Raw genomic sequence first — 22,827 nt, 5'->3', positions numbered from 1 at the left:
CAGTCAGAGGAAACTGGAGCCCAGAGCCACAGCCCAGCCTTGGGTTGCTGGGATGGAACCAGTGGAAATCCAGCTCCAGGGAGCTGAAAGGAAAATTTATTTGCAGCCATGGAGCCTTACTATGGGCACCTTGTCTTCCAGCCCTGATTCTCCGGGACACAGGTCCCTGCTGTGTGATGGGAACATCTTTTCTTCTGCTGGCAGTGGCCAAGCCAAGTTTTCCTGGAGCCCATGGACTGTGTCTCCATGTGCTTCCAGCCCTTCTTGCTTAATCTCAGAGAGAAAAATAGATGCTGGCAGGAAGAAAGAGAAGAAACAGGGTTCTACGCAGATAGATCAGGAACACACCTAGATCCCCCCAGAGCTAAGACCAGGTTTATAGCAAAAATAGAAATGCTGATTTGACCAAAGGGAGAATATTTCCATTGAGAATGAGAGAACTATTGATTACTAAAGTAACCTCAGCTATTAAGCAAACAGCTACCTCAGCAGAAGGAAATTTCAGCCTTGGTTTAGGGAGAGGATAGAGGAGGCTCCAGGGTGGCCTAGACAGTGGTGGGAACAGACCAACCTGCTCTCCTTGACTCAGCTGCAGTGCTCTCCCTGGTACCAGATAAGGAGTGAAAACAAACACAAGGTAGGTGCCTTTGAGTGCCCCTGCCAAAGGAACAGGAAAACATTCGCTGCAGTGGAGTCATGGCCAAGATAGACTGTGGAATAGCAAGGATTAAAATGTCTCCCAGGAGCTGGCTCAGCTCCCAGGGCCCTCTCTGGACACCGGCACAAGGGCAGCTCCTCCCTGCCCCCCAAGGCTCTACAGAGGCTCACAGGTCCACAGCCCTCTTTTCCCAGGAAGATGCACGTTGCAGGCCGGGTAGCAACACCCAGCAGAGCACAAGTTCCCATCTATTGTATTTCTATATTATTGTATGTCTGGCAGCGATCACCTGTGGTAGGGCCCAAACACACCGACCGTACAGCAACGGCTGGGGAACAGCGTTGCATGAAGGCACTAGGAGCACGTCAGAGACTCAGCTGCTTCAGCTGATGTGCAGATGCCAGGCTATGTAATATTCACATGATCATCCCTTTTGCAGTGTAGGCAAGTTGCAGGGGGAACAGCAAGGAGAGCCAGCTGAGCAGTGGAGAAGGTCAAGGACTAGGAGGGTTGACTTGGCCTTTCTCCTTGTAGGAGGTCCTGGTGCCATTCTCCCACTAAATTTTGAATAACCTTGAAAAAAATCAAGTTGAAACATGACTTAGAAGCAGTCCTAGCTGTGTTAGCTGCTGGCCATGCAGAACTACAACCTCGGGGATTAAAACTGTGAAAAAAAAAAAAAAAAAAAAATCAGTAACTCCTCCCTGCACCCTTCTCAAACTGCCCCCGGGAGCCTGGTTCAGGCTGTGCCCAGCAAGGTCTCATTTGGGAGCACCTGGGCCCGTCCAGAGCTGGTTCCCTCCCACCACAGCTGCCATGTGCAGCACTGAGGGCTGGCACCAAAAGCTGCTGGCAGGTCCTCTCCTCCCCTGCCTGCCCACGTCAGAGGCATGAAACGCAGCTGGCCACACAGCCACCTGGGTGACACCACCACAGCCTGCTCCTAAAAGCCTCCAAGCATGGAGCCCCCGACCCGTTGCTCCCACAGAAGTCCCACACAGCAGCACAAGCTGTTGCTGTTCCCAGAGTTACTGTAAAATAAGCAGCACTAGGACCACCCCGGGCCACTCCCAAATGCCTCCTATAGACCCGGCATCTGTGCCACGGTGGAGGAGGATTGTGCATCTCACAGCAAGAATCTTCCCTAATTAAAGAACATTTATGCTCCTTATTGCAATTCTGCTCTCAAGCATTCCCGGCCACATTTCTCCGTGGCCCCACTGCTGCCTCCAGCCTTTTAAATGACATGGGAAACGTGTGAAAGTTATTTCAACAAAATGGTTGTGACAGTAGCATTGGCCTCTCCCTGTTCTTGAATTTCAAATGAGGTTTCTTCAGCCCTACTGAGTTTCTGCTTTGTGCCTTTTCCATCTCCACCCCAGTACCAGTTTCTGACACCCACAGGAGTTACCAGAAATGGGCTTCTGACTCCAGATGTACTTTCCTCAATCAAATACACATTGAGGATCCTGATGGGCGAAAGTCAGGTTAGCACAGACCGAGCAGGTGCTAATAAACTCATTTTCTAGTTTGCTAACGTACCACAGGGCACTGCTGCCCAGCCTGCATGGAGGTGTAGAGTCCATACACCCCGCTGCTGTGGAATCGAAGCTGGAAACCCACCAGCTTTGTCAAGCGTTAAAGGATGAGCCCAGCTTTTGGAGTAGGAAGAGGGATGAAATTCGGGCCAGCACAGCACACAGGTACCGCTGGGATGCTGCAGGGCACAGAGGTGACCGTCACCCCTTGTTCTCTCCACTAGCAGATCGGATCCCGTTATGCAACCGTTATGCTTAAAGGCAATACGACATCCGGAGCAGTTTCAAGGACTTTTGTTATTTTGCCTTCCAGGTCTGCAGATCCCCAGGATTCACATCCAGAGGGCTCCCGGCAGTAATTGTGCACTTGGCTGCCTTCCCCAGAACCATCGCTTTCTGCATGGGCAAGGTAAGCATGGAGACTGCTGGAGATGTGCAGTTTAGGATTCCCACCCCAAACACACACTGCTGGGCTTGGTCCCAGTGCACCAGCTCTGCTTACAGCCTCCTATTAGCTAGATGCAGCTCAGGGGACTGAGCCTCCAAACTTCTAATTGATTTCATCAATGATTTGTGCTCTAATCCCAAGAGAGAACTCCGGTCCCTTTCTCCAGAGAGGGACCAGGGCTGCTCCCCAGTCCCTTTAGCTCATCCTGGAGGTGCATGTAATCCTGGCTCTTCCCAGCAGTGTCAGTGATGCACACTGATACCCCCGGGGGGATGCGTTTGCAGTTTCTGCACCAGCCAGCCAGGCTCTGATCTGGTCTCACTGTCCAGGAACCAAGCCCTGCTGTGCCAGGCTGTTCAGACATTGTATAATATCACTGCTGCCCAAGACCCACTCCATGTCACCACGCTAGCCAGAAAGAAGCCGAGGCAGGCTCTGGTCCCACAGCCGCTTGTGGAGCCCACCCTGACCCACTGTCCCCGGAGCATCTCTTACCTCTCCCTGAAGCCCACTCCTGATGCAGCTCTCTTCCCTCCGCAGTCTCCCTGGCTCTCCCTTTCCCACTCCCCTTCCCTCTGCGCCACCTCCCCGGCGTGATGTCAGCGCAGCCCTGCCTCCGCAGCCTCCCCATCACACCCCTCCACACCACGCAGCCGCCCATCACACCCCACTGCTGCTTCCCTTCCCAACGGTTGCCACAGCGACAGGAGAGGGAATCCCATCCTCTGGTCCTCCACCTCCCTGGGCCTCGCTTGGTATCACCCACTGCAGCTCTTCCTAAAGAGCCTGGAGACCATGGGAAGGACAAGGTGACACCAGGGAACAGCAGCAGGCAAAGCCAGCGATGGCCTTGGGGGAATCCGTGGCTCAACATACCTGGAAAGGAAGGGAAGGGAAAGCAGAGGCAGTCACGGGAAGCCAGTTGAGACAAAACAGGCACTCACCTTCTCCGCAGCAGTTACCACCCGTGTCCCCAGTGCTCTTCCCACCCCCTCTGTTCGTTGCTCTCAGCCAGTTCTTTGTTCCTCAGCCCCACGTGCTCTTTCTGTTTCAGGGCTGTGCACACTTATACCATGATCATACACGACTCTCTACAGAGGAGGATTTGTGCTACTTGTCCACCACAGGACTTCTCACTCCCAGGTCAAGGTCAGCGATCAGGTATTGACCAGAAACTTAAGACCAGCTCCAAACCAGACCATCAGGAGTCCGTGGACTCATTATTACTAACCACAAATCCACAGTGAAAGGTTTTTCTGTGATCTCTCTTTCGCAGATGGTTTCATCAGGAAGGGAGAAGGGCAGATATTATATTTTTAGGACCGCAGCACATTTTTAATGGAAAGAGATGGCCCAGGGCTTTTCATCCCTCCCCCCCATCCAAGATGCAGTTTCTTTTCAGCAGAAATACTGCTGCATTAGAGAACAGGTCACTTCCTCTATCAGTGAGAATTCAGTGTCCTATTTGATGCTGGTCCTTGTGCTATAAATAGGAATTTTCCCCTTTTATAGTTGCTGAATAATTATGTGTATGAAATATGAACACAGTTTTCAAAAGAGTGCCTGATAAGCAGCTTGCTGGAGTGAAATCATTGAACAGAAGGAATTTACAGCACCTGCAGAGTATCACATGCTGTGGAAAACATTCAAGGTCAACATGAGAGACAGGTCACAGAACAGATCCAACTACAGAGGACGTGGGCTTGAGCTAGACAGCCTCCCCACAGCAGCCTCCCCCACAGCACCCCAACGATTCATTTCACGCTCCACACTTAGCTAAGGATCAAATGGAAGAAGCCCAGCTCAGAGGAGCCAAGATTTCTCCATCCCACATACTGGAAAGCCAGGAGGAACAGGCAGAACAGGTTTTTAAAACAACAGCAGACAAGTAGTAGAGGACATAATCCCAAACAACGACAAAGAGCATAGTTTAACATCCATCATCAAAAGAAACAAGGGAAGAACACCAAACGCCAGAGAGACACAAGCTTGCCTTCAAAAGAGACAGAATGCTAATGGGAGGTACAAAGAGGTAATAAAAACACCAGAGCAGAGAGACCAAATGGCAGAGGAGCAAGAGCACCCAGTTATGCTGAAGAAACCAGTCGTTTCTGGAGGAAATGGGCAGCCTGACCCTTTCTGGTGCCTGTCCACAGCGCTTAAACCAAAGCCCCAAACACAAGCAGGGCTGCAAGGAGGGTACCAAGAGCACTGCCAAAAAACAACCCTCCATCAGCGCATCAGGAACAGCCTTCCTCCGAGACACTTCAGAGAGCCCAGGTCAGGGTCCCTGCGGAGGGGGGACAAAGGGAGGCCAGGAAACGCTCTCCTTTCTTGCATGAGAGATTTTGCCTTGCGTAGCTGGAGAGAGGCACTGGTGGAGGGGAAGGGAGGGATGCAACCAGCTACGAAAGGCAGAAAGCAAATAGACAACACAATATGTGCCTTCCAGTTAGGGCAGGAGGAGAGAAGGAAATAACATCAGCTCACTAGTGGTGTGAAGGGAGGGGGAAAAGGCTAGGAATGATATCTGTTAAAAATACCAAAGGAGCTCTGGCCAGAAAGGGTCAGGATACACAGGGGCTCAGTGCTTTCAGTATCATGCATCAAGAAACAGGAGAGAGAAAAGCAGCAAAAGACAACATTGCTATGGTGACAGAAAGCATTGGAATGCACTCAGCAAGGAAAAGAGAGAAAAGGAATTACAAGCCACATTTTCAACTGCACAGAACAACATCCTTGAGATAGGATCAGGCCGAGGATCCACCCAGCTCAATTGTTAGTCAGCTATGCTGTCACCTGCCTCCTCTCATCTTCCACGTTGTCTGCAGGTCAAAGAGGACACAGCAACAGATATAAAATGTACAGGGGTTATTTTATTATTGATTCAGAGGTTAGACAAGGCACCATTTGATCTAAAAAGAAATGCAAAAAAAACCAATTAAGGGTTATTTTTGCAGTCAATTAAGAAAGTCTCTTTTGCATTTCTTCGGAATTGTGTGAATTCCAGCTTGATCAAGATCACACAAAAGCCACCTCATTGCCAAGCAAGGCAGGCTTGCTCTAGAGCTGCAGCCCCTCTGTTCAGCAGCAGAGAAACCTTCAGAAGTCTCTATGCCAGAGTTTAGGAATGCAGCAGAACAAGAAAAACAAAATTTCCAGGAAAAGACCGTGGCTTTTATGCCTTTCCATTTCAGACATGATGAGTCATTTGTTCGTTTTGGTCCTCGCTGACAGGAAGCAGCTTTAGAAAAATCACACCAAACCTTGCAGTGGCCTCAGAGTACCGAGAGCCCATGAGACAAGCCGCCAAAGTCCTGGAGAAGCCTGGAACAGCATCTAGCCCTATCCTCCTAACAGGTCAAGGACCTGCGTCTGATCACTGGCAGAGATGTTTCACTCTGTACAATTGTTTTTGCGTCTCCAAACTGTGATTTCTAAGGAGAAGGCCATCTCCTCTTCACAATCATTCTGCAGAATAAGAAATCCAAACAACCCCCAACCAAATCAGCCCCCAAGCCCCTTGTCTACCACCTCCTTATTCCCCTCCCATCAATTGTAACCCCCTCCCAGCTGCCCTCCCTGCCTCCCCTGCACTCAGGGGAAGGCTGCAATGGGTGATGTAGCAGAGTGTGCAGCATTTGGTGGTCTCTCATCTGGTTCACGGAGTCACTCAGCTGGAATAAATGGGAACAAAGAAAAAAATTGATTTAGGGGGGCGGAAAAAAAACAACCAAAATTAATCATGGTTTATGGCAGAAAAAGGCTGGCGAGCTGGATGCAAAGTGAGCACAAAGGTGAAAAGGAACGGAGAGTGGAAGAACACATTGTTCTTGCTGGGGAGTAGAAACTTGACCGAATCCAGGAACACCACTCCTGCCGTTACGGCAGCACGCGGGGAGCTGCAGCTCTCCTCTCTGACTCTCTTGAGATGCCAAGACAAAAGCTGCTTCCACTCAAGAACTTCTTTACAGTCATCGAGATGCCGGAGCAGCTCTAACACACTTTCCTCTCCAGTACCCTGGAGCACGGCCGTCCTACGCTAGATGCTGTCCTGACCTCCCACCACGCTGACGCCGTGCACTGGGGCTGCCCTTTCACAGGAAACCCAGAGATGATCAACAAGGAACAGCTGTCTGGGGCATCCCAGGGGACTGGAGGCTGCTGACAAAACCAGCACCGTTCACTTTCAAACCCTCTCTCCCTGCAGTCACGTGCTTTCAAGAGCAACTAGTCTACTGCTTTCAGTTCCTGGTGTTATTTCCAGTTTGCTGGAAAGGAAGAGGTTGTTTCCCTGGAAAGGATGTACGAGGAGAAAAAGCAATTTTCAGACAAAAGAGAAATTATCAAGAAAAAGAGCAAGGGATTCCTGAAGATTAGGCATCTGCTCTGGACACACAGCCCACAGGAGTGAGACAGGCCACCTCCTCAAAAGAGGAAGGCACTCGACAACACTAAATCAGTAAACACACATGGAAGGCCAAAGGACAAAGTTTCCGCTGGGCCAATCTGCGTTTATAGCGGGGTCCTCCAGGAAGGGCTGGAATCTCACATGGCCAAAGGTCATCGCCAGCCTTGCAGGGTCACCATATAGCAGCACAACAGCCCTTAGAAGCCGGGGCACTAACCACGCCACACATGGTGTCCTCAACTGGACAGCCCGTTTCTTGATTTGCTCAAGAAACAAGTACATTTCCATGATCTCATCATGAAGGTCGTTGGCTCAAGGGCACATGAATCCAGTGGTTAATAACACTGTCTCTCAGGCCTAAAAAGAAGTAATTTGTTTTGCAATAAGGCTTTTTTAGACTTTGGGATCAGAAGTTCAGCACATCTTCATCTCCTTGGCCAAAGCCAAGGCAAGAGTGAAGAGAGAAAACCCAAGTCCTTTCCTTGTCCTCAGGAGATCCCAACTTGCCACACACAGTGACTGTTAGACTCTGAGCAGAGACTTCATGTTAAAAAAAAAAAAAAAACAAACCCAAAAAACATCTCACCAATATTTGCTATACTAGGGCTCACAACTGAGGAGAGGCTGAAAACCCCCAGCTCTGTCCCTCCCACAGCTGCTCCCCGGGATGACACACACACAGCCTTTCACATGCTTCCCACAAGCAACCCATTTCCTCCAGCATCACCTATCCAGCACCTTGTGATGGTCACTTCCCCCTCACTGCTCAGTCCTCATCTCCAACCTTCTCCTAGTCCCCTGTGGAGCAGCCAGGAAGAGTTGAAAGCACAGCTCCTTTCAGGGAGCTACAGCTCTAGAATGAAACAAAAGCTTTTTGACCCAAATTGGTGCAAGACCCCATTTCTGGCAGCCGGTGCTCGGGCTTGCGGCGACCTCTAGGGGCCAAATCTCCGGCACCTGCAGACGGACCGACATTCACATATATCGAGATAGAGACCGTTAACAGCTTGTTTAATAGAGAATCAGCACAGCCCCGCCCTGGGCTGCATCGTTGTCTCCCCTCCTCTTCTACTCTGCTTAGCTCGTCACCCTCCCTGGCCCCCAGGAGACAGAGATGGAGAGACAGAGAGAGAAAGAAGGGAGAGCTCCATCCTGGGACAGAGCCCTAAATGAACATAACCAGGTCTTTACATGTTGCTCTCGAGAAGGCTGCCAGGATGCTAGCAAACACCACATCGGGAGACTGGGAGGCATCCACCGCCGTATGGATCCCTTGCTTGCTGTAGTAGGAGACCAGGGGAGAGGTCTGCGTGTGATAGGCCTTCAGGCGGGTTTTCAGGGCTGTTTCGTTATCGTCCGAACGGCGGATCAGGGGCTCTCCAGTGACCTGGGAGAAGCAAGGGGACAGTCTCCAGCTAGCTGCAGCCTGGCACGTTCCCCCCGTCTCTCCACAGCTATGGCAACCCCTGCTCCCCTCCTCCAAGACAGGCTACAACGTGGAGCTGCAGAGGCGATGCCCAGGTCCGCAGGGGAGAGCAGGGAGAGAACCCAGGGCAGCTGAAACAAGTCCCAGAGCAGTCACTGAAGAAAGAAGGATTCAGCATTGTGGTCTTTCCCCCACACACCACTCTGCCTGCTAAAAGGAGCCCAAGGAGCCTCAAGAGCAGACACCAGCTACAGTTGCTGCTGAGGAGGGAAACCAGTCACAGCCCACTGCACCTTCAGCTATGGACAGAGTCCAGTAAGTTCTGAGGCTGGCAGAGCCTGGGCCAGCTCTGCAGAACGGCCATGCCCTTCACTCATCCCTCCAGGCCTCGCTCCCCGCAGTGCTGTCGGCTCAGGCTGCCCAGGCAGTTCCCCACGCTCCCCAGAAAGCCAGGACAGAAGGTAGGAGAGAAGGAAAGAAATGAGTTGTTCCAGGGATGCTGCAAAGCAGCAGCTAAACCCAAAGCCATGTAAGCTGTGGCCTCGAGAGCTCACATACATCGTCCTTCATGTGCTCTTTCGGGGGTCTGAACTCCTCGTGGTAAGAGCGGCCACTCGCTGGGTGAATCAGCCTAAGACAGAAAGCAAGTGTTAGCAAAGTAGCCCGGTGCCAGGACAGGGTCTCCTGAACCTGCCAATCATCAGCACAGAAACATCTGCAATAGCAACCCCATTAGCCTCTCTCTGTCAAGAAAAAGCTCTTCTAGCTATTTCTGTACCAAGGGCCTCTTCAGGCACTGGAAAAAAGCAGCTGCACAGAAATGGAAAAGGGATTTTTACTTTTTGCTTTACTGGGGAAGGGGGCTAGGTCCTGGAGGAGCGAGGGCGACACAGGGCAAAGCAAACAGTGGGAGATGTCTGTGGTCTGTGTGCCTGCACAGGCACAACGGACCCCGGACAGGATGTTCAGCAGTGCCCCAACATGTCCTACGTCAGGGAGCAGTAGTAGCTCCAGAGAAGCACGACATGAAGACATCAGCTGTCAGGCACCAGGCTTAACAGCGGAGCTGGGTCACCGAGGGCGCTGATTCGTATCAGCGACCCTATTTGTAGGGCAGTGAAGGGGCCCCGTTCGAGGCTGGCCCAGGCTCAGGAGCAGGCAAGGGATCAGGGCAGAAGGCAGAAATATAATACAGACCAGCACTGCAGCTAGCCCTAAACACTGTGAGAATTACAAGAGGATCCAAAATTAGGATGCTCTCCCCTAAACTAGGGAACCCCCACCCCATGTACCAAGCGTTTGGGAGAGAAGAATTACCGTCCAGTGATTCTCCGGATGAGCAAGGAGTCAGGGATGCTGAACTCAATGACGGAGTCCAGCTTCTCTCTCCTCTTCTCCAGGAGCTCATCCAGCTGCAACAGAAAACACCCAGCTCAGAGGGGCAGAGGCACGGCCAAGGAATTCTTGCCTCCGGGGAAGGAGATGTCACAGGAGCTCACATACCATTTCGGCCTGCTTCACCGTGCGTGGGAAGCCGTCCAGGAGGAAGCCGTTCTTGCAGGGAGGCGAGTCAAGGTTGTTCTCGATCAGCTCCACCACCATCTCATCGCTCACCTGCGCAGAAGAGAGACAGACACATGATCAGGAGGGACACCCCGATTTTACACGCAGCTGCTGTACTCACGCCAGCGCCCAGGCTGTATCAGACCCTTTTCACAGCTGTTCCTGGTCCCAAAGGCAGTGGGCACAGCGCAGGGCACTGCTGTCAACCGGGCGAAAAGCTGTGTGTCCAGACCTGCCCACGTCAGGGAAGCGCTCCCTGCCATGGGTGTCAACGCCAAGATGTGGCTGATGAGAGGTTCCACACCAGGGACGCTCCAGCCTGCGCAGGAACTTGGACCAGTGCTGTAACCTCACTGGTACAAAGGCTGCTGTATTTCAAGGCAGACCATCAGCTTGAAGACAAACTCCCTAGATTTTATTTTTTTTAAACCAATACAAAATATCAACATAACCTTTACTTCCTGTTACTTTGTACCTTCACCCACACATCCCCCTCAGTAGGCAGGCCTGGCCAGGAAGGGCAAATCAGGTGAGTCACTCATCAACTCTTGTAAACCTTGTATGAAGGTAAATGCTTGTTGCTGACAAGCTCTGGCCTGGCTGGATAGTTTTTCCACATATCATGGTCTCAGCATACTGCTGGGATTAGTGCTTCTACGCTGCAGCGTTTGGAAAGTACTAACAGATGCTGCAGCTCCAACAAGAGCTGTTTATTTGAGAGCAGCTCTCCTCAGCAGCGCTGTTTTCTCCAGCACACGCAGCTGGGACCCAGCAGGACTGGGGACCAGACTGTCACAGCACACGTAAACAAGAGCCCTGGAATGGGAAGTGTACGAGCGGGAGGCAGTTTGGGTGAAGCAAAGTCACTTCTGTGCTTTCCTGATTACCCCTTTCAGAGGAAGTGGTGCTGCTTGGTAATCAAGCACCCAAGCCCGTCCCGAAAGCTGCTGTGCTCCAGCTGAGCTATCACAGAGCCAAGAACACTGCTGGGGTACACCCGCGGTGCAGCCCAGCGCCGGCTGCCACACACACGTGGCAAATACCACCAGCCTTGCCAGATAACGTCCCTATCTTTCATAACCAGCTGGGATACTGCAGGCTCGGTGTTGCAATGCAAGCTTTGAGCGAACACTGGAGATAAGCCATGTTGTTCTTCCCACCCAGGGCCTTCAGGTTCTCCGTGGGGTGGTAAGAGCTGTGACAGCCAGCAGAGATGCCCAAGACGTGCCCCACGCTGCTTAGCTTTGGGACAAGTCACTGCAACTTGCTGTCCTTCAAGTTTCCTCAAGAGATAATTAAATCCTTGAAAAATAAATGTGTCAGAGATCCTAATTCTTGTCTCTTGGGGCTCCAAAATGCCTTTTTCACGCAGCATTACGCAGCACCCACCGTAACACCCCTAAGTCTATTATTCACCTTACAGTTAGAGGCAGATGGCATTTATGGGACATAGATGAACCCTCTCAACAAAGTCATCTACTCCACAGGGGTCCAGGCATCACAGGAAGAGACACAGGAGCCACAAAGCGTGGCTGTAGCATCCTGCAGCTCCAAGAATAAACCTTCACCTCAAACAGTGTCCAGGAGCCACCACCCACCCAGACTGCACCCTGCGAGCATGAAAGCACTACAGTGGGGAGAACCAACCCAGGGACACAGGCTGCTGGTAAGAGAGGAGCAATTCTGAAGAGCAATGATGTTTTTATAGGATGTTTCTCCTATAGGATAATGGGAAGGAAAACCCTCACCCAGCAATCTCCTCTTCCTCTGCTAACTGGGTTTTGTCAGTGAGGCTTCCAATTAAGAGGTGGATTTTAACTGCTCACATTCCAGGTGCTGCCAGACCATCTCCCCGCTACCCACCAGCTTCCCTGAATCCATCGTCTCTTTGAGCCGCTTGCCCAGCTCGGACCCCGAGGCCACCATGGCCCGCAGCATGTCCCCGGTTGCCAGGTGGCACACGCAGTAGGTCTCAGCCAGCTTCGGAGCCTGCGGGAAAGGACAGACACGAGGTGAGGGCCTCGGGGACTGAGCCCCGGTCGGACCCCCCGTTCGAGCACCGCCCGCCCCAGCGGGGCCGTGTCCCCCCGGCTCGCAGCGGGATGCTCTGCGCCCGGCCAGCACGTGGCAGGGCCTGGCACACAGCCCTCCCGGGTGCTTCGGGAGCGGGGCCAGGGCACCGGAGCCCCGCGGCCGGCTCTACGGAGGGAGCCCGGGACAACGGGCCCCGGGGTGGGGAGGCCCGACCCCGCCGACCGCTCCCGGGACGCCCCCCTGGGAAAGACCCCCCCCCGTGTGCCCCGCACCCCCGGCTCTCCCTCACCTGCGTGCCCTTGCCGGCGCCGGGCGGCCCCAGCAGGACGGCGCGGATGCCCTGCCGCAGCCCCGCGCCCGGCGCCTGCCCGCGGCCGCCCCCCGCCTGCGCGCTCGGAGCCATGGCCGCCTCCACCACTGTGCGCGCGCCCCGCGGCCAATGGGCACCGACGGCGGGGCCGGCGCGCCTCGTGGGCGGGGTACGCAGATAGAGGGCGGGGCTACGCAGTTAGTGGGCGGAATTACGCAGTTAGGGGGCGGGGTTACGCACTTAGTGGGCGGGGTTGCGCAGTTAGAGGGCGGGGTTACGCAGTTAGTGGGCGTGGTTGCGCGGTTAGAGGGCGGGGTTGCGCAGTTAGTGGGCGGGGTTGCGCGGTTAGGGGGCGGGGTTACGCGGTTAGGGGGCGGGGTTACGCGGCACTGCGGGAGTCGGAGCGCGCCGTGTTTATCCCGCGCCGTGTTTGTTTATCCCGCGTCGTGTTTATTCCGCGCTGCGTTTATCCCGCACCGCGTTTATCCCAGGCCGTGTTTATCCCGCGCTGCGTTTATCCCACGCTGCGTTTATCCTGCGCCACGTTTATCCCGTGCTGTGTTTATCCCGTGCTGTGTTTATCCCGCGCCGCGTTTATCCCGGGCTGCGAGGGCCAGCCGCCTCTGCGTGGGCTGGGGTCAGCGGACTGCACTGCGCGGGCTGTGCGTCACGACACTGCGCGGCACATCCAGAGGAGAGCGGGTGCTGCGGTGCTGTGCACCACGCTGCTGGGACCCAGCGCCTCCTGCCATCCTCCCAGGGCAGTGGTCCCCCCACGGCTGACCCCATCCTGCACAGCACAGGCCAGGGCTGGGTGCTGGGCCAGAGCACTGGGAAAACAGGCCAGGATCTCACAGGAGACAAGAGCCTTGTTGCCAGGAGAGTCAATGGCAAAGCCAAGACCACAGTGTTGAATGCGGGGAACCGGGATAAGCCGGTCCCTCTCACCTCTTCGGTGGGGACCGCTGCCCCTCCACGCACAGAGCGTTGTCTCCTCGGCGACACCAGAGAGGGAATTGCAAATTAGCGAGAAGAAGAAAAATAATCCTCTGCTCAGCCTGTAGTTGGTGTTTGTGGGACGGAGCAGTGGAACCGTTTCCAAGTGCAGAAACGCAAAGACACGACTGACCGACTCGACAGGGCATCTGCACGTGTGGCAGAGCTGGATCTGCTGCTGGGGAACCCACCGAAGCTGGCAGCAGCACAACAAAGGCAGAACTGGTCTATGACGTCTTCCCAGCTACCTCCCCCGGCCGGTGTCCCAGTCCAACAGGCACTGCTCAGCCTGTGATCTGCAGGAAGCCTCGTTTCCCTGGCAGCAGTATTTCGGAGGTATTTTTGGCTCTCTTCCCCCCGAGGGTCCCTGCGCACGTGATGCACGCGCAACCACGAGTGCCCTGGCACCAGGGCCGGGCTGCGGGCAGCCTCGCAGCGCTCTGCACCGTCAGGCTGGGGGTGAGCTGTGGGCACGGCGGGGACTCGGTGAGAGCCCAGGGTATCTGCTGGGGGCAGCCCCTGCCTTGGGAGGGGGCGGGCGAGGGGGAGGGATATTCCCTTCCGAAAGGGATGAAGGATGCTTGGAGGCAGCTCAGCCAATGGGATGGCTGGGTTTGGTTGCCATGGCCACAGTCGTGAGGCAGAGCAGGGAGGAGGGTGCCGGGATATAAGGGGTGCAGAGCCCCCCACCTCTGCAAGGGTAGCTGGTCCAGGGGCTCAGGGCAGGCAGGGAACTGGGGCAGGACAAACAGCCGCCAGTGGGGCCAGTTCATTCTCGTGACAGACCCATGGGCATAATCTGTTTAAATGCTTTCTAAGGTAACAGGGTGGGGGGCACTGCACGGGGCTGCTGGGGGAGCTGGCTTGCTTGGCACAGTGAGGAGGGGGCTGGTGAGGGATGCCTGTGGCTGGTGAGTTTTGGGAATGGGGGGGGGCATCCTGCTGTCAGTGCCTCTCTCCCTTGCTAACCCCTTGCACTGCTTCTCCCCAGAGAGCTTGGACCCCCAGCAACAGCTACGCCTTGGGGTGCTGCAGGAGCTCGGTGTTCCTCGGGGGCCTCCCTGGCAGCACACCTAGTCACCCGGGAGTGGGGTGTTGAGCTTTGGTAAGGAGGGCATGCCCAGGGCTGGCAGGAATGACCCACTTAATTGCTCATTGTTTTTGTGCCCAACCAGGGCGGGCTGAGTGCTGGTTAGTGATGTCTTTGGGAAATGAAGGGTAAGGCTGGAGGAGCTCCTCTCATTTCCCGAGTATGAAGCAATAAGAGCTTCAAAACCCATTTTGTTCTCCCCATTCCCCATCTCTGGAATTTGCTGTTGGTGCTTGCTCAATGCATTCCAACACCCTGCCGCTCCGGATTCTCCCAGTGCCCATGGAAATGTCGTAAGGAGGTCTCTGCAGAGGAGGAGGTGATGTGCAGCTCCGAGAAATGAAACCTCTGTCTCCTGCTCGCTTCAGATCAGAGAGACCACATTGCTGTGAGAGCCCTGGAGCTAGACCAGGATTATTAAGAGTGGGAATGTTTCCTGCAAGATCCTGCTAGGTTTTCAGCTCCTTGGGTTATGAGATGGGCTGGAGCCAGGGGAGGAGATCGTTAAAGCTGAGGGTGTGAGCTTAAAGCTAAAGCTTCGCTAAGCGTGCGAGCCAGGAAATGCCGTGCAGCCTGACTTGTCCCCTGATTCCACACCCTGTGTCATGAGAGAGATGTGAAACGGGAACCACGGAACAGATCCAAACCATGCCCAGGTCAGCCAGCACCAGTGAGTGGCCCGTGCTGTGCTCTTCAAGGATGCCTCCATTTTCATGGGGCTTGTGTGCCTGGGAAGGTGGCTTCGTGAGACTTCAGCTGTTTGGAAACCACAGGGGACTTCACCCAGAGCTAGCTACATGCCAGGGCATGGAGGGGCACGTTCTGCCATCCACTTTGCTGTGAGGTTGGCTTTGTTGTTAACTGTGGCAGTGCCTGAACTGCTGCTGAAGAAGACAGGGCTGCCGTGTGCCGAAACAAAGCTCTGAGCTGCAGAGAAGTGTGCCTTCTCCCACTTTAACTCACAGTGGGGCTCTCAGCTGAGGTGCTGGTTTGGAGGAGAGCAGCAGAGAGCTCTACCCAGGGCAGCACTGCCATGTACGGCCTGTGAGAGGGATGGGGAGCCCCTCAGGGTGCAGGCTGGGTGGTGTACGCTGGTGGAGCTTCTGGGTCCTGCCTCTAATATTCCCTTTCTTTTCCAGCGTGTTGCATACTTAGAAGCTATACCATACTCAAGGAGGCTTTAAACTAACGTGATCACAGCTTGACCATGAACGGGTACTTGAATGAATCCAATTTCACAATGGTGGAGGAAGGCTTCAGCACCAGAGACCTCCTGGAGAACCTGCTGGTGGAGCTGTGCCAAGAGGTAAGGGCTGGCGGCTCTGCCGCACCCTGACAGCCAGCACCCCCGTGGCAGAGGGGGTCTTGGTGAGGCGACTGCTGCTCACTCCAGCTTTCTCCCAGAGTGACCAGCAAGCCTTCTTCGTGGCAGACCTTGGGGACGTTGTGAAGAAACATCTGCGTTTCCTGAAGGCCCTGCCCCGCGTGAAACCCTACTTCCCCGTTAAGTGCAACAGCAGTGAAGGAGTGATACGGCTCCTGGCTGAGCTGGGAGCAGGCTTTGCCTGTAACAACAAGGTAGGGCTGTGGTAGGACAGCTCAGGATGAGCATCCTTAGGGAATTTGTGGGAGAGTGGCAGAACTCCCCCTCCTTTCCCAAGTTTCTGTTCACTAGACAAGATGTACAGGGGCTGGAGTGTCCCTCTGCTGTCAAAACCCTCCCAACACATCCCAGAAATCCGTGTGCCCTCTGTCTGATGACTCAAGTTTATTCCCTTTGACCGACATTCCTGTCTCTGGGACTAGTGTCCTGCCTGGCAGGCTTGGCTGGTGTCAGGGCACATCCCTGGGGTGCCACTGATGCAGCCGTCCAACTCTTGGTGGCTTTAAGGCTGAGCCTGCAGCTGCCTTCTCTCTCCTGCTGGTCATTTGCAATAGCCAGATTTCCAGGGAGGATCCAAAGTTAAGCCACTTACTTCTACGGAATTAAATGGGATGTGTTACCAGGAGGAGAAAGTGCAGTGCTTGGCTCAGACGAGCGCTGCCGCCGTCACCCTCGCTGCAGCTCACAGGGGACACATGCACCAAACCCACACCGGCCAAACCCTCTTGTTTTCTCTCCTCCTGATCCCACGCCGCTTGGAAGCATCTTGCCAGAACAAAGTCCACTGTGATCCCCTGGAGCTCCTGCGGATTTTCCCTGGAAAAGCCCAGGCTGCAGCGCTGGCGGTTTGCCCTTCGCCGCACTGCAAACTGGCCAAGGCCCAGGGCTGATCGTGGCCTGGCAGGGGCAGTGCCAGCCCTGGGGAGCTGCCTCTGCCCGTGCCATTTCCCCGCAGGCGGAGATCGCACGGGTCCAGAGCATCGGAGTCCCGGCTGGCAAGATCTTCTACAGCAGCCCCTGCAAGCAGATCGCCCACATCAAATACGCAGCCAGCCGCGGCGTGCGGCTGATGACCTTCGACAACGAGGTGGAGCTGAGCAAGGTGGCCAGGAGCCACCCTCGTGCCAGGTAAATGTCTGGCATCATCTTTGGAGTTGGGGGTTGGAGTAGGAGCTGGGGAGGTGGCCGTGGGGTGACAGAGGGCCTGAAGACCCCTCAACACAGCGTGGCTTTGCTCTGCAGGATGTTGTTGGGTATCGCTGCTGACTCCAGCCCTTCTGCCCATCCAAGCATGACGTTTGGGACTGCTCTCAAGTCCTGCCGCCACCTGCTAGAGACAGCGAAGGAACAGGCTGTGGAGGTTGTTGGCATCAGGTACAGCACATGGTTCTTTTTCCACAGGGGTGCTGAGCCCCTGTCAGACCGGGCTATGGGGAGCTCTGCCCTGCTGGAACAATGCAGGGGTCCACAGAACCACCAGCTTCTCTGGCTGGGAGTGAGGTGAAGGCAGAGACCTGGGGAGATCGACCCTTGTTTGGACCAATCTGGGGCAGGTTTGGCCCTCAGAGAGGCTCGGGAGGGCTCTGTGGGGCTGGCCAGGCAGTCTGGCTTGGCATGGTGTGTGGGAAGTGAGCGATAATCCCGGTGCCCTGTCCCCTCGCTGCTCTCCGGGCACGGGCAAACCCTGCTGAAACAGGAACTGTGCCCTCAGCTTCCACCTCGGGAGCCGTAGTCTGGAGCCCCAGGCCTTCGCTCAGTCTGTGGCTGCGGCACAGCTGGCCTTTGAGATGGGCACAGAGCTGGGCTACCGGATGCACCTCCTGGACATCGGAGGGGGATTCCCTGGCACCGAGGACACGAGAGCCCGGTTCGAAGAGGTACCCGGCTCCCGACACCTGCACTCAGCAGGCTGGAGGGTGCCCCTGGCACTGGCTCCCTGCAGAGGGGCCGAGCTAACCGAGGGGGGAACATCTTCTTCCCATCCAGATCGCCGCTGCGGTGAACTCTGCCTTGGACTTGTATTTCCCCGACGGCTGCGGGGTGGAGATTGTCGCGACACCCGGGCGATACTACGTCACGTCTGCCTTCACCTTCGCTGCCAGCATCACTGCCATGGAAGAGGTTCCCGTGGAGCAGCCTGGCTCCGACGGTAGGTGGGATGGTGGGACGGGCCTGCCTGTGTGCCCGAGCCCCCCTGAGCCCTCTCCCTGCTCCTCTCCAGAGGAAGAGTCCGGCAGCAAGAAGAGCCTCGTGTATCACCTCAGCGACGGCATCTACGGTGCCTTCAGCTCCCTCCTGTTTGACAGCCCCTGCCCCAGACCTCAGCTGCACAAGGTGAGGGTCTGGCCCAGCTTGAGGAGACCCCAGCGGGTCTCTGGCGTTGCATCCTGGTGCCTCACGCGACCCTCCTCTCCCTCACATCATGGCTGGGCTCAGGCTCCGTGCCGGAGGAGAGCAGAGCCTGTGATGATGCACCAGGAGGGCTGGAGCCAGAGTCCGTGGGCTCCTGGGCATGGAATTCCAGGCGGGTGGAGACGAGGCAGGTCACTGCTGCATCCTCATGCCCTGCGGCCACCCCGTCTCTCCCTGCAGAGACCCTGCCCAGCCCACCCCTCGCACAGCAGCAGCCTCCGCGGCCCCCTGGGACGCGCAGAGGACCGCGTCGCCGACGGGCTGGAGCTGCCCGAGCTGCAGGTCGGGGACTGGCTGATTTTCGAGGACATGGGTGCCTACACCATCGCGCCCTCCTCCCGGCTTGGGGGGTGTCCCCAGCCACAGGTCACCTACGCCATGTCCCGCGTGGCCTGGTAAGAGACGGTCCCGCGCGAGCGGGCGAGGGGGCAGTGCTGAATCCTGTGGGAGATGCTGGGCTCTTTGCCCAAGGGGAGAGGGTCAAATCTGAGTGCCAGAACCTGGAGATTCAGGGTAAAATTGTGGCCTCGGAGGCAAAAGTCACAATTTTTAAACACTGGCGGGCTTCAGCCAGTTTTTTCACTGAGGAAGCCGCAGGTAGGTCGGCTCTGGCCGTGCAGACGGGGCTGTTGCTCTGAGGGGACCCCCCTGCAGCATTTCAGGAGGGGCTGCTCCCCCTTGGATGTCTCCCACTTGCAGGAAAGCCATCCAGCTCTTCCAGGGAAAGCCACCCCAGACCGAAGACGACCGGGAGAGCGTCTGCGCCCCGCTGTCCTGCGGCTGGGAGACAGCGGAGACGCTGTGCGTCACCCCGGTCTTCACTCCGGCTGGCATCATCTGAGCAGCACCGGTACCCGCGTACCGGGGGGAACGTCCCACCACTGCCGGCATCGCCCCGCTTCGCTCCGGGGGGCACCCGCAGCAAGGACTTTGAAGTCTGCACCGTAAATCCCGTTCCTCCTGCTTGTGCGGCATGTGTGCCCGCTCCAGGGGTGGGTGGGTGGCACCGAGCAGGTTTGGGTTCTTTGTTTTTTGGAAGTTATGGTAATAAACGGTTGTCCAGCACGGCTCGGGGTTCCGTATGAGGAAGGCACCGAATCTTCCTCCCCGTCCCGCGCCAGGGGTGGTGGAGAATCAGCCTGCAAGAAGCACTCGGCTGCGTAACGAGGCTTTGCTCGTTAAGGAAGGTCAACCTTGGACACCGCTCAGGAATCTGCAGGGGCACCTGGGATTTGGGGGGGGATGGAAGTAGGGAGGTGGGTTCTGGGATGTGGGTGTTACTGGGAGGCATCCCCCCAGTCCCCGCGCTCTAGTCAGCCCTCTTGAAGCCCCCCGCCCCTGGGATGTGTGCAAGACCCTGAGTGGCAGAGACTGGCGAGGCAGGGTGCGCCAGGGGCGACGGGATACTGGGGGGCACCGAGGCACTGGGCTGGGGGCACAGGGAGTGACAGGATACTGGGGGACACCGGGGCATGACGAGGCGCTGGGCTGAGGGCACTGGGAGCGCTGTGGGGACACTGGGCTGGGGGCACTGGGAGCGATGCGATACTGGGGGACACGGGGGTGCTGGGCTGGGGGCACTGAGAGCGATGGGATACTGGGGGGCACCGGGGCACTGGGCTGGGGGCACTGGGAGCGGTGGGATACTGGGGGCACCGGGGCACTGGGCTGGGGGAACTGGGAGCGACGGGATACTGGGGGACACTGGGCTACTGGGCTGGGGGCACCGGGAGCGGTGGGATACTGGGGGGCACCGGGGCACTGGTCTGGGGGCACCGGGAGCGATGGGATACTGGGGACACGGGGGCGCTGGGCTGGGGGCACTGGGAGCGCTCCGGTCGGACGCTGGCAGTACTCCGGGCTGCCGGCAGGGAGCGCTGGGGCGCGGCGCGTGGCCGCTCCTCCGCCCCGCCAGGGGGCGCTGCAGCGGGAGGAGCCGCTCGCGCCGCCCGTCTCGCTGGCTCCGCCGGGACATCCCAGACGTAAAGCGCGGTGCGGGCGTCGCGGCTCCAGCTGCGCTTGACGGTGTCGCGAAAGGCCCGTGAAGGACGGGGGCTGTCGGTGTCGCGGCGGTGCCCGTGTCGCGACGAGCGCGGAGCGATGCCGTTCTGGGAGCTGCAGCGGCAGCTGGGCATCGATGTGGACCGGTGGCTGCTGCGGCAGAGCATGCCGCAGCCCTACGGGCACGCCGCGGCCTGCCACGCCTTCGAGCGCGAGTGGGTGGAGTGCGGGCACGGGCTGGGCCAGACCCGCGCCCGCCGCGAGTGCCGCCCCGAGTACGAGGACTTCATGGAGTGCATGCGCCACACCAAGCTGGTGAGCGCCCGGGGGGGCTCTGGGGCCGGGCTGCAGGGGGGGCACCGGGCCGACGGGGCTGGGGACGGGCTGCGGGGGGTCCAGGCCAAGCTCTGGAGAAGGTCTGGGGGCTCCAGCCCGGGCTGGGCAGCGGGATCAGGGTGGGCAGTGCTGCCAGGGGGGCTTCTGGTGTTCCAAAGTACCACTCCCCAGCTGGCAGCGGGATTAGAGGGGGCAGTGCTGCCAGGGGTGCTCCTGGTGTTCCGAAGTGCCACCCCCCGGCTGGCAGCGGGATCAGGATGGGCAGTGCTGCCAGGGGTGCTCCTGGTGTTCCGAAGTACCACCCCCCAGCTGACAGCGGGATTAGAGGGGGCAGTGCTGCCAGGGGTGCTCCTGGTGTTCTGAAGTACCATCCCCCGGCTGGCAGCGGGCAGGCGGTGTGCCCTACACAGTGCGAGGGGGGGGCCTGGCCCTGCGGCAGCCCCTTCCCGAGGGGCGGGGTGGGCTGTGGGAGCAGCGGGTCGCGGAGCAGCGCAGAGCACCAGGGCTTGGGCCCCCCCCCAGGCCCTTCCTCGCTTCGGTGCGGCCGTCCTCTTCTCCAGCAGCAGCTCCAGCCGGTCCTCAGCTGCAGCAGCGATGGGAGAAAGTGCTGCCTGGTCGGCTGTGGGCTGGAAACCCAGTTATCCTTCGCAGGAAAATGTTAAATGTTAGTAAATCGGTAGTAGTGAAATGTGTCGCGACAGCCCGAAAGCCCCAAAGCCTTTGGTAGGAGGCACAAACCTGTGTGTGAGATACATGCAGGTCCCCCCCAGGGCAGGGTTGGCACGGGTGCCACGCGCAGTGGGTCCTGGGCCCTGTGCCAGGCGCCACGTAAGTGCTTTCCTGACCGCTGCGACCCTGCTGTGTGTGTGTTCCACCAGGCTGCGCGGCTGAAAACCATCCTGGAGCAGAGGGACAAGTTGATCAAGGAAGGGAAGTACACACCGCCCGACTACCACAAGGGCAAAGAGGAGCCACGGCCGTGATCCAGGGGAGATGTGACCCTCGGTCGCCTGCGGAGCTGGTGACGTGGACAAAAACCTGTGGCACAACCGGGTCACGCTGCAGCGGTGGCGTAGGGTCTGCGCGGGGGCCCTGCTGAGGGGCAGTGACGCCACGTCGGGCATTGCTTGGGCTAGTAAATCATAAAACATCTACTTCGGAACAACGCTTGGCTCTCTTGTCTTTTTTTTCTGGAGTAAAGCATGGCTTGAGAGTCTTTCCCTGTAGCAGTGCTGCCAGGGGAGCTTTTGAGACCCCCAGGAGCACCGCAGCGGTGCTGGGGATGTGCCCTTGGGAAGCTCCAGTGCTCCCAGAGCCAGAGGGAGTGGGTGCTGTGGGCCGTTGCGAGTCATCCCTTTCATCCCTCCCGCTGACCTGCGTGCAGGTCTCCCAGGCAGTGAGCACTGCTGGAAACAAGAGAAATGACCTGAAAGAGTTAAAAAAAACCCAAAACGCAAACCTATCCAAGCTTGTCCTGCAAAACTTCATCTTAATTTACAGCCAGGGCACGGGACTGGTGTGTGCTGGGCTCTCCCCAGTTGCTCTCCAGCCACCTGTGGTGGTTTATGAGGTGAAAACCTAGTTAAAGTGACTCGTTCCTGCCCAGATTCGGGGTGGGAGCAGATGGATTCAGTTTCTCCCTTGCTCTTTAGTGCCAGAGGCGGATCTCCGCGCTGGGGACTTTGCTGCGGAATCCCCTGTGTCAGCGGGATCCACTGAGCGCCGCGGCGGGTGGCCCTGGCACAGCCGGGGCGGTCTGTCCCCCCGTGCTGAGCCCTGGCAGCGGGACCTGCCTGTGCAGCTGGTGTTCCTCCCTTCCCAGGGGGAGTGTTTCCCCCATTCCCGCCAAATCCAGCTTGGTTTTGTGACAGCATTAAAGCCGGTGAGGACCTGGGAGTAGAGAGGGGACGGATCTGTGCTTTAATCTGCAATTTTAATACCAGTGATGGTGGGTTTAATGCTTCATCTTTGGTGCAGGTGGAGCCCGGGAGATTCCTGATCCTCACAAATCCCCGCGCTGGGATGGTGAACGCGGACCCGAGCGCCGTGTAACCTCCAGCGGGTGGAGGCAGCTGGTGCCCCTCTCCGAGCTGCACCGAGGGGCTGCGTGGGGCTCTCGCTCCTGCTCCCGGATCCAGGTCCCCAGCTTCTGCTCCTGGATCCAGGTCCCCAACTCCTGCTGGTGCCTTTGTCCGTGGATCGTCAGTACTTCGGACACGC

The 22,827-nt window shown here is 57.1% G+C and overlaps 5 protein-coding genes across 11 annotated transcripts in view; 3 read left to right on the top strand and 2 right to left on the bottom strand.

Annotated features, from left to right (window-relative positions):
- RBBP4 (RB binding protein 4, chromatin remodeling factor) overlaps positions 1 to 9,306 on the top strand; it is a 136,575-nt gene extending 127,269 nt beyond the window's left edge. Inside the window, exon 13 of the transcript XR_015222837.1 lies at positions 9,292 to 9,306. The gene's annotated coding sequence lies outside the window, so the exon portion shown is untranslated. The remainder of the gene's footprint in view (positions 1 to 9,291) is intronic.
- Positions 1 to 22,827, bottom strand: part of TSLIG1 (tRNA splicing ligase complex subunit 1) — a 179,928-nt gene that overhangs the window by 134,275 nt on the left and 22,826 nt on the right. The gene's annotated exons all lie outside the window — the stretch shown is intronic.
- On the bottom strand, positions 8,050 to 12,481 carry AK2 (adenylate kinase 2). Its single transcript, XM_086625962.1, has 6 exons — positions 12,368 to 12,481; positions 11,908 to 12,033; positions 9,985 to 10,095; positions 9,799 to 9,893; positions 9,040 to 9,112; positions 8,050 to 8,442 (listed from the first exon to the last, which is right to left on the bottom strand). The coding sequence occupies exons 1-6, from the start codon at positions 12,479 to 12,481 to the stop codon at positions 8,221 to 8,223; spliced, it is 741 nt and encodes a 246-aa protein (XP_086482088.1). The 3' UTR covers positions 8,050 to 8,220.
- Positions 12,021 to 19,520, top strand: AZIN2 (antizyme inhibitor 2). Of its 7 annotated transcripts, none has more exons than XM_086625953.1 (10): positions 12,021 to 12,056; positions 13,446 to 13,720; positions 15,614 to 15,780; positions 15,879 to 16,052; positions 16,814 to 16,986; positions 17,101 to 17,232; positions 17,570 to 17,735; positions 17,845 to 18,192; positions 18,451 to 18,665; positions 18,970 to 19,520. In XM_086625953.1, the coding sequence occupies exons 3-10, from the start codon at positions 15,682 to 15,684 to the stop codon at positions 19,109 to 19,111; spliced, it is 1,449 nt and encodes a 482-aa protein (XP_086482079.1). In that variant the 5' UTR covers positions 12,021 to 12,056; positions 13,446 to 13,720; positions 15,614 to 15,681; the 3' UTR covers positions 19,112 to 19,520. The 7 variants fall into 7 exon arrangements, with proteins under 7 accessions (XP_086482079.1, XP_086482084.1, XP_086482085.1 ...); XM_086625959.1 differs by lacking the exon at positions 12,021 to 12,056 and having other exon boundaries at positions 12,827 to 13,720; positions 17,845 to 18,007; positions 18,080 to 18,192; XM_086625954.1 differs by lacking the exon at positions 12,021 to 12,056 and adding an exon at positions 14,376 to 14,489 and having other exon boundaries at positions 12,827 to 13,720.
- Positions 20,371 to 21,761, top strand: NDUFS5 (NADH:ubiquinone oxidoreductase subunit S5). Its single transcript, XM_086626209.1, has 2 exons — positions 20,371 to 20,586; positions 21,486 to 21,761. The coding sequence occupies exons 1-2, from the start codon at positions 20,371 to 20,373 to the stop codon at positions 21,588 to 21,590; spliced, it is 321 nt and encodes a 106-aa protein (XP_086482335.1). The 3' UTR covers positions 21,591 to 21,761.

Source organism: Tauraco erythrolophus, chromosome 24, assembly GCF_009769465.1.
Source record: "Tauraco erythrolophus isolate bTauEry1 chromosome 24, bTauEry1.pri, whole genome shotgun sequence".
NCBI lineage: Eukaryota > Metazoa > Chordata > Aves > Musophagiformes > Musophagidae > Tauraco > Tauraco erythrolophus.
The sequence above is the reverse complement of the archived record's forward strand: the minus strand, read 5'-3'. Positions and strand labels throughout refer to the sequence as shown.